Raw genomic sequence first — 17,895 nt, 5'->3', positions numbered from 1 at the left:
CACAGGAAGACTGATATTATCAGAAGCACTTCTTCTTCAAGCTTGTGGGACCTAGACTATTGAGGACATAAAGTCACACTGAATTGTGTGCTTTTTAAAAAACTGGCATGACATCCATATACAGTACCTGGCTGTACTGGTCAATTTTTAGTGGCCATATCCTGTACCAGTTGAAGCTTCTAAGTTGTTTTCAGAAGCAGCCCCACGTATAACACAAACCAACTGGGAAGTTAATATAATCTTAGAGTTGGAAGGGACCAAAGGGTCATTTAGTCCAACTCCCTGCAGTGCAGGATTCACAGCTAAAGCATCCAAGTTATCAGAGCTTGGATCACTGTGGTAGACTACGGCCAGAGGCGGTTTTAGGGTGACACGACCAGTGCAGTTACACTGGGGGCCATGCTGCAGAGGGTGCCAAAACAATGCTGTAGAACAGAATGTGAGAGGCAGGGGGCACCAAATTTTAGTGTTACACGGGGTGTTGCTGAAATTTGAGAGCCCATCACTGCTATAGCATCTGTCCAGAAATGGCTGCAGCTGATGAGTCAGACAAAACTGATAAAAGACATTCCATATCACAGCTGCCACTTGGGCTCCTAAGATTCCCTAGACCGGCGTTCTCAACCTGTGGGTCCCCAGATGTTGTTGGACTACAACTCCCATCATCCTTGAGTTCTGGCCTTGCTAGCTAGGGGTGATGGGAGTTGTAGTCCAACATCTGGGGACCCACAGGTTGAGAAAGGCTGCCCTAGACTGTGCTATCAGCTTTCAGGGGTGGTGCAGCCCCGTCCAAAGCAGGTCAAATAGGAATAATCTAGGAATAATCTCCACACTGTGCCCCTGTCTTGTCAGGATTCAGTTTATTACCCCTCGCCCAGCCTATTACAACATCCAGGAACTGGTTCAGCTCCTCACAGCTTCATCAGACTGAGAGAACAAGGAAAAATAGAGCCAAATGCTAACAGCCTGCTGATGGTGTGTCACTCCACATTCCCAGAGGAAACCCACACAGCAACTTCATATAGACGTCCAAAATCATGAGGGATAAAATGGAATCACAACATGCACCCCCAGCCCCCATGCTAGTTCCCTCAACAGTATGCTAGGTAAAGTAGGATTCGGCATACAACAAAGACTTTTGGCTGCAATGAGAAATTAGCAATGATCACATTTGTATCTGACTCTTTGCATTTTTGCAACCAGTCCTTCTTTCTGATTTGCTATGTCGTTTAGTTTACTAAGCAGTTTAGTTGCCACATATTGATTTCGTTGCTGCAGCTAAAGTCTATTTTGTCTCTTACTACTGCCTAAGTGATTCTCCCTCCTTGATACTTCATAGTTCAGCATGTGAACTGCCTCCGTTTAAAAAAGTTGTGTGATAATTGATAACATAAGCACTATGGTGTTTGTTTTGGGAGAGCTCTTTCATGCATGCAAGTCATCACTAGCAGTTATCAGATAAGGAACATGCATGTGTGAATCACCCTCATTATTGCATATACACACGCAGCCTCCTTGGAAATGAGGATTTTCTCCTACTCATCAAGCCACCTCACTGTACTGTAAATGCTTCCGCAAAACCTTCGTTTCTGCTGTGCCTCATTCTTTTCTGAAAGATACCTGATCAGTTAATTTGCTTGCTCTGGAATGCAGATCATAGTTATTGCCTAGGCTTCTTACAGGCAGCACATTTTTCACTTTAAAAATACCAGCAAATTACCCACTCCCTCCCCTCTTAAGTGCATTTGCCAGATGTGACGAAAGTGACAGGTTACCTTGTTATTCTCCATTGCCCCTTGAGAATTTGGTACCTTTTGCCTGGGAACAAAGCCAGAAACACAGCCGCTGCCTGTTTTCAGTTGATACAGCTCTACTGAAACCAGTGGAGCTACTTTGAAGAGCAGTTGCTGAGGATCTATCCAATTAAAGGGTCACGCACACTTGTCACTTCTGTAAGTCTTGCTTGTGATTTCTTACAAATCTAATTCCAAACTACAATAAAAGGAAGCTAGTGCTGGGAACAAGCTACACCCAAGTCTTTTCACATGATAGTTCATCTTGCATCAGTTGCCACCTGCCCTCCAAAACTCAATCCATCTTTGGACCCCCAAATCAGCTGACAGTCAAATGATGGTTCTCCACTGATTGCTCTTGAATCTCCTCTTCACCACCACTTCCACCAATGCCTTCCTTTGAGCTACAACTTGCCAGCTCTTAGCTCTGAAACATGGAAGCGGCCATAAAGAAGAGAGAGCTTGAAAGCATGTTCAGAATGCTTTTGTTTTATCCACTGAGTAACAACAACTAGACCTCACCATTTTTAGTTTAGAGAGACAGGCTTCCAAGGGAGAGGGCACAAGCTTCAGGCAGAACTGGCCCACCAACCATTTATCTTTTCTTTCTTTCTTTCTTTCTTTCTTTCTTTCTTTCTTTCTTTCCATACAGTACCCAAGCCCAGCCAGAATATATTGGCACTTGGAATAGAAAATCCCACAACTGTCTCTCTCCATGGCAACAAAAAAATCCCCAACCCCCTGGTAATGTTAACAACAATATCTAACCATTTGCTGCCTTTTTATGATATCAAAGCCCTGCTACCTAAGGTGGCCACCTCGCTCTGCCTGAGTCAGATGGGTGGGGTACAAATAATAAATTTATTATTGTTGTTATTGTTATTATTATTATTATTCTGAGCCAAGTAGCCTTGTGTTGCAGTACCTCTTATTTTAGAGACTGCTTATGGCTTGCAGTGTGCTAAATGGGATATGGTTATATTATAGACAAATGAATCAGTTATACGCTTCCCTCCACCCTCGGAAAATTTAATGGTTGTCTTTTGTGCAGTTTCTTCCCTGCCACAGCTCCGAGTCTCTTCTTCTTTAGTCCTTGCTGTAGCAACCCCTGTATACTGTACAAAAACTCATCATATTCTCCCATGAGACAAAGTATGGAAAGCCACACCTTCAGACCTCTTACTTTGCCTTCTAGCTTATACCTGCTGCAGGTGTGATCTGTGATGGTTTCAGGTGAGAAAATAAACAGTACACACACTGCAGAACCTTCACTATATCTTAACCTTTACTGATGAAGTGGGTTTTGCGCCTTCCTTTCTTCACTTACTGCGTGGAGGTTCCCTGAGTTACTATGATGCGCTGCTTTTTTGGGCCAGCCAATGAAGAAAACGCAGGGTGGCAAAAGCCAAAACCCCAGTTAGCTCATAGAAATCAGCTCTACAGGGGTTTCGAATTGAAGGAGCTCTCATGAATAAGTAGATAGCCTTAGACACTGACATGCCCATCAGTCACATCAATGGCATCAGTCTGAATGGTCCCAATGAGTATATGACAGGCTTCCTCAAACTCAGCCCTCCAGATGTTTTTAAGATTACAATTCCCATCTTCCCTGACCACTGCTCCTGCTAGCTAGGGATCATGGGAGTTGTAGGCCAAAAACATCTGGAGGGCCAAGGTTGAGGAAGCCTGCTCTATGAGGATGCAAACCCTTGACAGTCAGGGTTCCCATCCCCATTGAGTGAGCTTTGTATGTGTACATCTTTGCACCCATAGGCCCCCCCTTTCAGACTGATGCTGATTGTGCATTGGCAAAGGAGATGGCTGATGTCTACAGTTCTGTTATGCATAGGGCTAGTGCATTTAACAGAGGACTAGGCCGCAGTGTTCCCCAACCTTGGGCCTCCAGCTGTTTTTGGACTACAATTCCCATCATCCTTGACCACTGGTCTTGCTAGTGAGGGATGATGGGAGTTGTAGTCCAAAAACAGCTGGAGGCCCAAGGTTGGGGAACACTGGACTAGGGCATTTCCTGAAATTGTGATACTGTATTATTATGACGATTGTTCTGGATTTTCTTACCAATTTCCTTGCTCACTTCCTTATTTTTCATTCCGGGATTTCCCAATGTAATAGGCTATATGCCTCTCAGGGTCCACACTCCTGCTTTAGGGCACTAATCAAACACTATGTAAAGTTATATGCACAAGAAAATGTTATTAACAACAACAACAACTGTATTCATGGGATCTTGAGGCCCAGAAAAATTAATATACATGGAAAAGCAGGGCATGAACAATCGATTCTTGTAATAGCCTTATTCCTCTGACAGTTCCCTGCTGAGGAGAGGATTACAATAGAGTGACACACACAGCACTAGAAACAATAGTACTTGTTTAGGGCACTTCATTCTTGCATCCTTAACTAATGTATGGAATAATCATATAACCAATGAGGGTTTGGAAACTCTGGTTGGAAGTTCTCAAAGTGAGGCCTACAAGATTCAGAAGATTCTGCCTGAAACAGTCAGTAGGAAGTAAGCTTCCTTACTGCTCCTAAAATTGAGTGATTGAAAGTGTACATCCTGATCTTAGGATGCACACAGTGGAACAGTAATACCAATACTAGGCTGGCCATTACATTGTCATCCATAAAATCAAAAGTAGGGGTTGGGGTGAAATGAACTGAATATTTGCCCTATCCCTAACAGAAGCATACTGGCAACTGCAGGTCCCATTCCTGCATATTAACTTCAAGGTAAAAGGTAATGTGGATGGTGCTGTGGTCTAAGCCACCGAACCTCTTGGCTTGCTGATCGTAAGGTCAGTGGTTCGAATCTGCTTGATGGTGGAGAGCTCCTGTTGCTTTGTCCCAGCTTCGAACCTAGCAATTCGAAAGCATACCAGTGTGAGTAGATAAACAGGCACCACTGTGGTGAGAAGGTAAACGGTGTTTCTGTGTGCTATGGCATTTGTTATGGTGTTCTGCGCAACAGAAGCGGTTTAGTCATGCTGGCCACATGACCCAGAAAGCTGTCTGTGGATAAATGCCGGCTCCCTCAGCCTGAAGCAAGATGAGTACTGCACCCCATAGTTGAATTCGACTGGACTTGACCGTCCAAGGGTCCTTCACCTTTACCTTTTATTCACTTCAAGATGGTACTTTCCTCCAGCTGGAGATACAATCACCCTGTTTATTCTCTCTCTCTCTCTCTCTCTCTCTCTCTCTCTCTCTCTCTCTTTCTCTCTCTCTCTATTGGAGAAAACATTAGCCAAGTGGAACCTAGCAGTTTTTAGGTTCCACCTGGCTAATGGTTATTGTACAAAGCATTTAATACAATACATTATTGTTTAAACCAGCAAAGGAGCAAGAGGGCGCTGCAAAGTCAGGATGTGAATACTATGGGTTCACATTAAGGTAGACATGAAGGTAATTAGGTAGCTTGACGAAGCATCTGATATAATTCTCAGGAGATCTTCTCAAAATTAATTCAGCCTGGCATAATATCAGCATTATTGTATGAAATGAAAAATTAAAGTGATATATCAGAGCAGCACACAAACCTTTGGTAGGTGACAAAGGCTTGTTGGAATCATGGGTGATTCTAGCTGATGAGATAACAACTGCATTAGCAAACCGCAGATAACTTATACTGTGATTCACCGATAATAACAACTTGGGAGGAACTGCAAACACTAATGATGCTGAAGAAGCAATAGAAAGCAATACAGGTGCCTTAGAGGTAGCTAGCCTTATTAACAGTCTCTTGGGTTCGACAATAAGGGGATGAGGGGTCGTCTTATTACTACGCTTTTACCCAAGATACCCATTGAGCCAAATACATTCACCAAAAAAACCACCTGTGGTGACCATAAGATATCAGCTGCCTTTCCATGCAAATTCATCCCTTAGTAGGCAGCATTTTCAAGTCACCAGCAGGAAATGTCTGGCAGTGGAGTGGAGACCACATTTCAAAGATTACCCATACTTCATATGGTGGAGGTAATATTTATTTTAAAAGCATTTTGTAACCATTGTTTCCATATAGTGAGATGCTTTCCCCATAGAAAATCCACCCCACACCCTTATTTTCCTCCATCATATTATTATTATTATTATTATTAAGCAGGGCATAACACCCTAGAGTGAGTTAATCTCCAATTTGATTTCGTTCCATGGCACTGTGTGTTGATTTATGTGGCTTTGGCAGGGCACCAGCGCTTGTTCTGCATTAGAAGCAGGAGGTTGGAAATCATGAATATTTCATCCTGCTCACCCACCCCAAGGTCTCCTCCCCCCATCTCATGATTTGGTTCATTAGCTGCTCGGCCTGGACTAGGTAGGTAATAAAACTAATTGCCATTTCTAATCCACTGGTGCCGGTGCAGTGAAATCATTCTACTGATGTCGTTCTCCACACATTAACGAGCCAACATAAGTAAATGTTGGAATACACTGCCAAAGGAACAATGCAAGCTAGATGTTGGGTGGCACAGAGGCAACCATTGTTGAAACCCCCAAAAATGTGACCCAAAGAGCCAGTGAGATATTGTGTGTGGTTTCCTGTTCTGGGGAAAGTCACAAATGTGGGTGAGGTAGATTCATAAGGATTAGCGGCATTCTTTAATGTGGCAGCAATCAAAACATTTAGAACATGCATGTTACATCAGGAGACAGACTTTCACATTCCAGTGAGCTATCACACACTATACCGTGAGGATAGGCAGCTAGTTTGACTCAGCTTTCTAAGGTTAACGCCATGCTTCCTATTTTGCTGTTAAGTTAGGTGGAATTAGTCTCTCTACACAAGGATATTAACGAGAGTTTCAAGCGAAAACACACCTTTCCTAGCTCACAGTCTGGCTGAAAGGCAGTAAAAGTTAAGCTTCTATGTCGCTTTTGATTAGATTCCTAAGTGACTTAATGGAGAAATTTTCAAAGCATATTAAAGTCTCAAAGCAAGCAGGTGCCAGAGACTTAACAATGTGGATATTCAGAGCGGCCACTAAAGGGAGACCGAGAGCTGTACTTTCTAGTATGTGTTATATGCACAAGACATGGGAGCCCCTCTGAGCTCTCCCCAATATACGGCCACAAAATGGTTGGAATAAGGAGGGGCCATGTGGGCTCAGGGAGTATTTGCGCACAAAAGTCTTTAGAGCACACATGGCAGGGGAGCACAATTCCACCCTGCTCATAGGCTGTGTAAACACTGCTCCTTGCTGCTCCTTGTTCCACTTACCTGCTCTATGCCTGAATATAAGGGCCAGCAGCACAGAGATATATTCAATGCAAACTATGCTGTGGCTGCTGGAGAGGTCAGCTGCAGGGCTGAGGAAAGGGGTCACATTTCCTTCAATGTAGGACTTCCAGTGTATATAAACAACAGCACAGACTAGCTCAGATTCACATCTATTCTGTGGAAGAGGGCTGCTTGCATTCCTCTTTGATCGTTGTTGTGAATGGGTTCAAACAAACATTGGCCTTTTTTTGAAGAGGCCTGGAATTAGGTTGCATCTTTCTATTATATTTTTTAACACTATGAATGCATGGCATATTCTCCATTCTAGATTTCACCTGGAAAAAGAAGCTTCTGCATTTGAACCACCACTCCACATTGCCATACATAGGAGTGTCCACTTGTCAAAGTGCCTGGATCCTACCCTGCTTTCATTCACATTTGTCGCTGTCCACGGAGAATGCAAATTAAAGTAGCTTTCAAAAACCTAAGCAAAATGCTAGGCTTTTATATTGCGTTTCAGTGGATGCTCTGAGACCTCCTTTTGTCTGCCAGCAAAGCTCCCTCAAAGAGAAGCAAGTGCAGAGGCAGAAAAAGCCTTCGTGAGCCCTCAGCTAGAATTCAGCTGAGTAAAGCCAAGTCTTAAGAACAGCTCTCTCCTCCCATCTTCCTGTGGCAACAGAGAGACTAGTCCTTAGGGGGGTAACAAAGAACTCAGAGCTCCTGGTGAAGATTCGAGGCTTTGCTGTGGCTGCTGCAGAGCTAGTGAGAAAGAATGAGTTTTCTACCCAGTGATGAGCCATGCAGGGACAAAGCACTAATTGGACTGCAAACAGGCAGCATCACTAAGAGCTTTTGAAAACACCTAGGGCCTTTTCCCACCAGACCGTAAATCTGTTGGAAGCATTTATACAGTGAAGGTTTTCCAGAATAAAAACCTTTATGATGGGCGAGACTAGATGCATATTGTAATCTCACGTGCTTGTGCAGGAATGTTATGATCCCAGCCACCTCAACAAATCTCTCTTTCATAATCATACATATATGCACATGGATGGGGCGTTTGTGAGAGAATTTGTGTGAAAGACTATAATTTAGAAAGGACCATATGAAAACACTTCCTTTCAACTTATCCCTCTAAAAAATGCATTTGGACTGGACTCCTATTTGTTGGATGTTACAGAAAACAGATGCAGGTAGGGATGAATGAATCTGTCCATTTCAGCTTCTCTTGGTTTCTCATTTATTCAGCTCACCCCATTTCCACGTCAATTTCTGAATTTTTCTTTAAAAGTTCATGTGAAAACCGGTATGCATTCTTGTTGCATTTTTTTTAAAAATATACAATTTTGTATGCAAGTTCGCCTTACACACACATCTTTGTAAGAAATTATTCCTAATATAATTTTGCACATTGTTCTCAATGCATTTTTGTGCCCACTTTTTGGTTGGAGAAGTGCAAATTTTGAAGAATGGAAAATATTTCATTTTGTTTACTGGTTTGGGAAGTGAGAATCAAGTTTGTATTTTCATGTAACCTGCCTAATTAATTTCTTCCTCATCTCTACCTACAGATGGGAGTTGTCATTCTTCACCCTTCTTTTTTTCTGCTTACCTGATTCAAAAGCTGTGGCTATTCTGGGATAGGCCACTTACTTTGCAGTTACATGGGGGGGGGAGTGGGTGTGGGTGTGTTATAACAGCAGAAAATCAGAAAGAAATGCAAAAAAGCAATGCAAATAAATAGTGTATCAAATAGAAATTTGATAGCCTGTAGTGCAAATTATGCACACAGCAAACTGTTCTGTGCCTGAGCATTTGCAAAGACGAACTTGACGTCTTCTCTTCTGCAAAAAGGAAGCAAAAGCCAGAGGGAATGACAGAGACAAGGGCAAAGCAGTCTCAGATGCAGCGTAACAACCCTGATGGGCATGCGCACCATGACAAGCCATCAGGTGCAGCGCTGTGACGCGCAGGAGAGGCATCTTCAATATGGTGCTAGAGAAACTGCCTGTGCCCCCACCTTAATTAGAATGGCAATTGCACTTTTCAAAAGCCAGAAACCATTATTTGGAAAACAACTGCCCAGGAGAAAGCTGTTCTCTGTAACGACCACGGGAAGGAAGGCTCAGCACGAGAGTGCGACTATAAAGGCGAGGCTGATCAATACCAACTCTCAAAGAGGATCAAGCTGCAGAGCTTGCCAAAGGGCATGTAGCCCATCACAAGAGCGATGCAGGCAACAGCAGCAGAATAAAAAGCAACAGGTGGTTTTGGTGCAGTGCAGCTACACAGCAAACTGGCACCATACCTGCACCAGGTTTAGGCTGGTGCAGGCAGTTCCCTCACACAGGGCACCAAGCAAAGGAGGTGCATAATTATTATTATTATTAATAATAATACCTATGCTGTGGAACCTTGGTTCTCGAATGCCTTAGTACTCAAACATTTTGTCTCCCAAATGCTGAAAACCCAGAAGGAACTGTTCCGGTTTTCGAACGTTTTCCAGAAGCCAAACGTCCGATGCGGCTGTCGGCTATTGTTTCCGGGGTGCCTGCACCAATCAGAAGCCACGCCCTGGTTTTCGAACGTTTCAGAAGTTGAACAGACTTCTGGAATGGATTACATTTGAGAACCAAGGTCCCACTGTATTTAGATGAGTAGCTACTCAAAGTTGGGGTGTGCGCCCCAAATTTTGTCCTTGCTCATGGCACCATATTACCAAAGTCCGCCCCTGACCTTACCATACTAAGGCAGCAGCAATGAAACAATCCCAGATTAGTCTAGTGTAGAGCGAGGCAAAAATACTTTGATTTTGTGTGTGTGGATGTGTGCTCATTTTTCAGTGCAGGCTGGGCTGTTGTTTGGGGAAGGGCAGATCTGGTTAAGCTCAGCTATAGTTTATCTAGCATCTATGTGCAAGGATAAATTAACCCAACTATATTGTCTATTATGAAGCTTGAATAGTTAATCTATGGGAGAGGTGGGGAACTTTTTGGGGGTCTACAAGTGGCATTACCCTGGGGGAAAGCTTTCATGGGCCACATTCCAGCAGTGGCTGGCTCAGATCCAAAAGGGGTGGGGTGAGATGCACACAAAATCACATACCCTTAATATGCACATTCACATAGACACACAAACAGTTACTTCTCATGGAAACAACGTATATATTTAATGTGCAGTAACTCTAGTCTCACCTTTCATTTTCTCTTAATTTCATGTATTTCATAAAATGTATGTACCACTTGGTTGCAGTAAAACCTCTGAGCTGTTTACAATAAATATTAAATTTATCAGTAAAAACAGTCAAAAACCTTTTTAAAAAAATAAGTAAATTTAAGAGAAAAAATGATTCAAATTCCTCAGACTCTTAGAAAAAAGTTTGAAAAGGAAAAGCTAACAGCCTTTGTCTCTGCTGACTATAGAAAAGGCAAAAAGAACTCGGTAATCCCAACAGAAGATTGCAAATAACACCAATGCACAGCTGAACTGCAAGCCCTGCCTTACAGCCAGTCAAAGACTCAAACTCCAAACTGCAATTGCTTCCCCAAAATTGCATGTGTGCAACTGCATATTGCATGGATGCTTGCGCTCCTGGAAATATGCAAAAACTCTGCCTCTCTGCTGAGGCACTTCTCCCTTTTTGCAGAGGGAGGAGCTGCAATCATACACACTTTGCCCAACATCAGAACCTCAGTTCCCTCTCAGCTGCTTCCTGCTGAACAACTGGTGGGTGGAAGGGGCTCTAGAAGGCCAACTGTCCAGTTGCATTTGGCCCACAGGCCAAGCGTTCCTCACTCCTGATCTATGGGGGTTGTCTTCAGACTTAAAACGAAGAGTTCTGTGAAAAGGGGCAACTCACAGCCTTTGTAGATGTCTGTAGGTATCTGCACAGCTGCATAAGAGTAGTTAACTTTCGTTTTGAAGTTGGCATCTTCTGTGAACTCCAGTTTCAGGGAGTTGGACTTTTCTTTTTCAATTTCTTCTCCATCTGGATCTTCCTGGAGAGGAAAAAGAGGAGACAAAAGTTCAGGTCAGTTTTATACAGAAGCAGCCAGCAAGCTGGTGCGGCAGATTGTATGTGGCATCTGCAGCTGAGTGGCAACCAATATGAAGAGTCCCCATTTTATCTGCTGGAGTTGCTTTGTAATATAGGAGGAACAGGACGGATAGGTCTGCTTTTTTGTGGGCACATAGCTGTTGATTGACCATCATCATCACCCTACATAGGCTGCTGACATCATTGGCTCATGCCTGCAAGCAAGCTACCTGCTTGCTCAGTGCTGACCTTATACTCAGTGGCGTAGCGTGGGGGGTGCAGGGGGGGCCGGCCGCACCGGGCGCAACATCTGGGGGTTAGGGTTAGGGGGCGCAAATCCACGGGTTAGGGGGCGCAAATTACTTGCCTTGCCCCGGGTGCTGACATCCCACGCTATGCCACTGCTTATACTTCCCATAAGAGCAAGGGCTTCATCTCACTTGACTGCAGCTCAGCAGAGGTAGCAATATATATGCTACCTGCCACAACACCTTACTGGCTGCTGCTTGTGGTATTGAAATAGGTCCCACCACAGTTCTGGACACCCCCCGGTTGGTTATAGATGTCGTCCATGTTTAAAAAGAAAATGCTAGTATTTTCAGTAACTTCCATTTGAACATGGCAGCTGTGCAGGGAGATCCACAGCTAACTCTCCTTGTTCAGCAGGTAGATATTATTTTTAGTGCAGTCTTCTCTTGAGCATGAGAAATCCGGTTTTTTAGTTCAGTTCTGAATGGGACACACTCAGCTTATAGCTCATGGCCTTGATCACCACAGGACAGCGCTGCTAGCAGTTTTCCCCTTGCAGCCAATGGTCCTGGCCCATTCCCTGGAGTGTGTGTTGCTGGGAAACCAGGACATTTATACTTCTGAGCCCTCTTCAAGTAAACTCCATAGCAACAGCAGGAGCAGCAGGAGCTGTGCCTGGAAGGGGCTGGGAGTGGAAGAGCTGCTAAATCTTTTTTAAATGCAGCCTTTGTGCGTCAGGTTGAGGTGGCTTGTAAAGCAAACTGGTTGAGAAGATGCACTGATTCCGGGCTCATTTCTTGGCTCTGTTTAACCTTGCCTCTCTGTTTTCAGTAGCATGGCAGGTATTAAATCAGACAAAAACCCCTTGAAAATCAATTAGCAGCAAAAGGCGACTATCAAAGAACAAATTAAAACTGAGTGGAGCTTAGTGCTTTGTCAATAAGCAATGCAAACAATATTTAATTATGGCAGAGAGAGATGGCAAACTCCCTGCTGCTGAGGCTGGAATACGCGCAGGCTCTTTCACACTCCACTTCTCTCTCCCTTCCCTGTACAGATTGCCACAGCTTTGGCAGTCAAATCGAACAAACTGAGGGCTCTTTTGTTCTTTGTATGAGGAGATTTAACCTGTTTGGAGAAGCAAACTTGCTTTCTTCCTGGAGCATTAGAACTGAGAAATCTTGATCAGCCAGTGCAGGATCAAGAAGTGCTACAGAGATGTGTGGGACATGGCACTTCCAAATCCAGGCTTTTCCAACTTCAGCTTGTTTGGACAGGGTATGGGGGGAAGTGGCTCATGGGAGGAGCTGCAGTGGGGAAGTGGCTGACAGTGAGAGCTAAGCACCCCTCTTATCCAAACACTTCCCCTCTGAAAGATGCTTTCTTCTAAGCAACAGTTTGTTTTGTTACACATGTTTGGTGTGTTAGACACAGAGGTGGGTTAAAAAAAGAGAGAATAAAACTTGATAATTCATTGTGGCAGGGTCAAGAAGGTCACAGGGTCCTCACCTTTATTCTAGTCAATGTTTTTAGTGGGCTAGAGGAAAGCCGTGGTTTGGCTATGATTCCATGGAACAAGAGATGGAGCTTGAAGATGCTATTAAGAGGCTCCTCCTCCTCCCACGCCAATAATTCAAGCATTGTAAAGGACAGTCCTATCAAAAGCCATTAGCTATGATACCTAAATGGAACCTTCAGGTTCAGTATACTTCTGAATACTAGATGCTGGCTGGGGATAGGCTGCTGCATTCAAGGCACACTTTTGAACTCCCAGCTGACCACTCGGCCAAATCAGACACCGGGCTAGATGTTCTCATACTACCCAGAGTGGGCATTTGCAAGAAAGCCCTCTACTGTGACTTTTCTGACTCAGAAAATATATCACAGGAATTTCTGTAGGTGTGAAATTAATTTTAATTTCTTCCTTTTAATTTTAATTTCTTCCTTGGCTTCTATGTCCCATTCCACTCATTGCATGGCTGTGGGCTGCTGGTGAAGGAGCATGTATGTTTACTGTAATAGGTTTAGCTGTATGTTCATTGTCACCTTCAAACAATTCTAAGAGGAATGCTTTCTATTTACAAAAAGCATGCCTTCTCCCTAGCATATGGCATTTAACTTAAGAGTTTGCATCACCTATCATTTATTAGAAACTTTACTCATTTATCTGGGTATAGCATACAGTGGTACCTCGGGTGACATACGCTTCAGGTTACATACGCTTCAGGTTACAGACTCCGCTAACCCAGAAATAGTACCTTGGGTTAAGAACTTTGCTTCAGGATGAGAACAGAAATCGTGCTCTGGCGGTGCGGCGGCAGCGGGAGGCCCCATTAGCTAAAGTGGTGCTTCAGGTTAAGAACAGTTTCAGGTTAAGAACGGACCTCCGGAACGAATTAAGTACTTAACCCAAGGTACCACTGTATAGGCCTGTAGACCTATCCCTTTCAAAAGCCTGTTGTTATCATAGCTTCCTCTCATAGTCTTCTCATGCAGTTGCTGAGTTTAGTAAGAAAGCTACATATTGCAGTTAGCTATTTTGCAATTTCATATTTGAGTTCCTTCAGAACTCTCAGATGAATGCCATCTGGTCCTGGTGACATATTACTCTTTCATTTATTTGCTCTTCTGACATGTCAATTTGTGACAATTTCTCTTGCTGCTGGTATCTCCCTGATGTCATCTGCAGTGAAGATTGATGCAAAGATTTCCTGCACCAGAGGTTCGCTGCACTGACCATAACTTTCTTTAATGTGCTTTTACCCTAATGGCTCTAGCCATTTCCTAGCAGACGTTCAGTTTTTTTGATCTGCCTTGGGAATATTTTTTCTGGGGTGGGAAGGGAGCACATAAAGGTTTTTTTTAGCAGCCACTCTTGAAATGTGCTTGGCTGATTTCCCTTACTACAGATACACACTGCCAAAATTTGTCCTTTTGGCTGTTCTCATTTATTCATTGCATTTCCTTCAGCAGCCTCATTTCACTACCATCGATTCCTGCTGGGATTCTTTCCGATTGTTTGCAGCCTTCCTTAAAATTGGAAGTGAATGCTTATTTAAATCCAGGGTTATGGTATATATGTATAGCTCCCATGAAACTTTTATTCATTTTGCATCTGCAATGCATTCCGTTCAGTCCCCTCTTCCCCATGCAGCTGCCGTGTGTGAGGCCAAGCGCTGTGGCAGTGCCTCATCTTATGAGCCACACCTACTTACATGGAAACTCTCTGATAATTTGTAACAAAAGGCTTCATCTGTGACACTGAAAGCTAGATATATTTTCTAAACAATTAATAGCCAAAACCTTCTTAGCAAAAGAGTACTTCTATGCCAAGGAAAAAATGGAGACATTGTTTGCAGAAGACTATAATTCTCTAGGACTTTAAAGACAGCAACTGAACTAACTAATGGGGAGGAAAATGTCCCTGTATATAAGCTTGTTTTCTGCTTCTGCATGCCAATTCATAGCTTCAAGATTTGGGTTGGAGAAATACAATGGGACAATGATTGCATCTCAATTAATTGTTTGGGGGAAGATTTCCGTTTTGCATATGCCATTCCTAACAGTATCTGCAAGCACACATTTGCATCTGCCCTCTTGCTGAATATGCCTTGAAAAGATTTGATCTAGGACCCAAGAAATGAAATACAGATGAATTTTATCTGCCCCCTTCAGTTTTAATACTTTTATAGTTCAGTACCATATGTTATGTGTGTGAATCAGCAGTCACCAGGGCTAGAAACTTTACTGGAATTCTATATTGTGTTCATAACCAGGGGCTTACAAGCAGGAATCTTCCCTGCGCTAAAGCATCATACAGGAAGAGGCTTTCTGAATAAAACATTACAAAGCAGGTCAACTACAGAACGCACATTTAATGCAGCAAAGTTACTCTCCAAGGCTCATGACTAGATTATTTACCAGCTCTTCCTGGAGATGCTGGGGATTGAACTGAGGACCTTTTGTATGCCAAACATGTGTTCTACCACCAAGCTATAGCCCTCCCTCTACTATTTGTTAGAAAGCACTGGTATCTGCTGGAGCTCAAGATGTGGCCAATGGATCACTTTCAGTTTGGCAAGCCATAAATTGTCCAAGCCTAATTTAGATTCTGAGACGTCAGGGCTAGGACCTGTTTTATCTATGCACAGTGCCTAGTTAAGTGTTATACGCTTTTGCAATTATTGTATCATAACTGTTTAGCAACAAGATTTTCAAGCTTTCTTTGCTGGCAGAAAGCCAGGCTAATATTCTGTTGTATTCTGTCATCATCTCTCTACTGATGCTCTGGACACAGACTGGAATCATAAATGACATTGAAAGCATTGTAGGGAAGGCTAATTTTAGCCCACTGAAGTATAACTGTGTAGCTAGCAGCAGAGACCTCCTTCCTGGATGCCATCCTCACAAACAGCAGGTTAGAACAAACTTATTTTTTCATGCTTTGTGTCAGAATGAAAGAAAGGTTAAATTAAGTTATTCTGGACTCTGTGGCAAAGAGCAGAATAGTCAAATTGTAAAAAAGCTAAGCTTTCTTTAGTTCTGACCCTTTGCTGAGAGAAAAGAAAGCACTCATTGCATGATCCATTTCCCTGTGCCTAGCTCCTGCTTTATAGCAATCTGCTGTATGAGACTGCAGGCTTGTCCACACTTGAGCATTCATTAGCTGCCAATCCACATTTCCTCCATTTGAATCAGACTGGAGTAGTCCATACTGTGATAGGAATTTTGAGGTCTTATGTTAAATGTTCATAAGTGTACCAACCAAGCACATACATAGATCAGCACAGGAAGACTGACCTGGAACCATTTTGATTCCCAAACTGTCCCAAACTGACCAAATGTTTTCTCTGCAAGGTCAAAGCAAAATGGAAAAGCCTCCCCATTGTCTTTTCCTTCACAAATCCTGTCTTAAGGGTATGTCTGTGTTTGAATAGGATGTGAGCCTGTGACATGGCCCAGGAACTAAGTATTTATCATTACAAAAGACTGGCCAGTCTACCCAGGCAATCCAATCAAGTAACCTGCCAGACAGGAGATAAACAACGACAGGAGAAAAACAACATTCAAATTTCTGTTTTAAGACCGCCTTTTCTGTGATGTAGGTATGATGTATCTGAGGGGTGGTCTTAGGTTACACCACTTCTGTGATGTATGTATGGTGTTTCTTTTCTGTTCTGGAACAGCTCTTGAAAAACTGGAGTGTGCTATATGATCTGCGAATTCTAACTGTTTGAGAGTTAGCCTCCCAACAGGTTGGCTACTGCCAGAGATCCAGCCAACGGCGCCATAAAGGAAAAAAGAAAGAAAAAGACACACAAGTAATTACTATGAACTAAAATGCTCATCTGATTTCAAAAAAAGTTTTCCCATTGATTCTAACCACTGAATCTTTGCAGTCAAATAGAAACGCCAAGAGGGGCTTTAGAAAGAAAAGTCCCGATAATACAGCTTCTGCTCTCAATCTTCTCCCAGCGTATTTCACACCTGATGGTTCTTTCTGATTGCAGCTGCAACAATCAGATGCATTTGAGACAACAGAAGCAGGCCTCAGGTCAGGTCTTCAAGAGAAGTACCGCTTTGTTTGATCTGGCATAAAGCCCATCTAGTCTTCTGTGGCGGCTGGACAGATGACATCTCAGACTGATGCTGCGTAACAGGGCAGGAAGCAGAAAGCTCAGAGACCTCCAAGGCTATACAGTAATACTTGTTCTGCATTCTGATGGCGATGCCTCTCAGAAGCATGACAGACAGAAGCAAACAAAATGTTCCTTTACTACAGTGGCCGGAACCAGCACTATCCCTGTGGTAAAGGGGGATAAGATTTGGACAAAAGTATGCAAAATCAGTTGTGGATGGTGTGTTGGGGTTGCGCCCCCACCTGGCCTCCTTCTGCCTAAGTCGCAGCTGCAAAACAGGTTGGCAAGGGTGAGGGGGCAGTGAGGTGGTGAAAATGTTAGAATTCCTGCTCCGTGGTTGCAGTCATGGAGTTGTTGTCTATCACATGACGGTATATGTTTTGACTTCACAAAGTGGGAAGTGACAGAGACAGGATGTTTGTGTTACTATGTTCCGTGAAGTGGGACTATTGTCCTTTGTTCTTTCTCTTTGCTGTCTGATGCTAGAGAGAGAGGGAGCAATGTTGCAGTGCTCTGTGTGTGTTTATATGTAAATAAAGTAGATTAGCCAAACTGCTGAGTTGCTGAGGTCTGCCATGCAAGCTACGAAGACTCTGTAGATCCCTAAGTGTGCCAATGTCTGTTGGCATTGGTCACTGTGATGTTCGGGCAGAAGAAAGCTTTTGAAGTTCCCAAACAATCGACCAGGAGGGAGGGAACATGTCAGTCGGGCATGTGTCTCTACAAGGGTCCTACTCAAGTGTAGGACGAGCTCCTGACAGAAAACATGCCAGCAGGAGCAGCAGATAGGCTCTCTCAGTGCATCTGCACCTTGCCAACCTGACCACCTTTTCTCCCTCATCTCTCCCTCCATCCTAGCATGCAGCAGTAACTTAGCCAAAGGGCAATCAGGTGAGCAACGCAAGACTGCTGCCCTCAATATTAGAGATGTAACGTGGA

At 43.5% G+C, this 17,895-nt stretch overlaps 1 protein-coding gene across 4 annotated transcripts in view; it reads right to left on the bottom strand.

Moving 5' to 3' along the window:
- CACNA2D2 (calcium voltage-gated channel auxiliary subunit alpha2delta 2) overlaps positions 1-17,895 on the bottom strand; it is a 513,315-nt gene that overhangs the window by 135,306 nt on the left and 360,114 nt on the right. For all 4 annotated transcript variants that reach the window (XM_083429356.1, XM_083429357.1, XM_083429358.1 and 1 more), the window contains one exon: positions 10,892-11,030. In XM_083429356.1, coding sequence (XP_083285482.1) covers positions 10,892-11,030 — 139 coding nt within the window. The remainder of the gene's footprint in view (positions 1-10,891; positions 11,031-17,895) is intronic.

This window comes from Podarcis tiliguerta (assembly GCF_965153285.1).
Source record: "Podarcis tiliguerta genome assembly, chromosome: 2".
Classification (NCBI taxonomy): domain Eukaryota; kingdom Metazoa; phylum Chordata; class Lepidosauria; order Squamata; family Lacertidae; genus Podarcis; species Podarcis tiliguerta.
The sequence above is the reverse complement of the archived record's forward strand: the minus strand, read 5'-3'. Positions and strand labels throughout refer to the sequence as shown.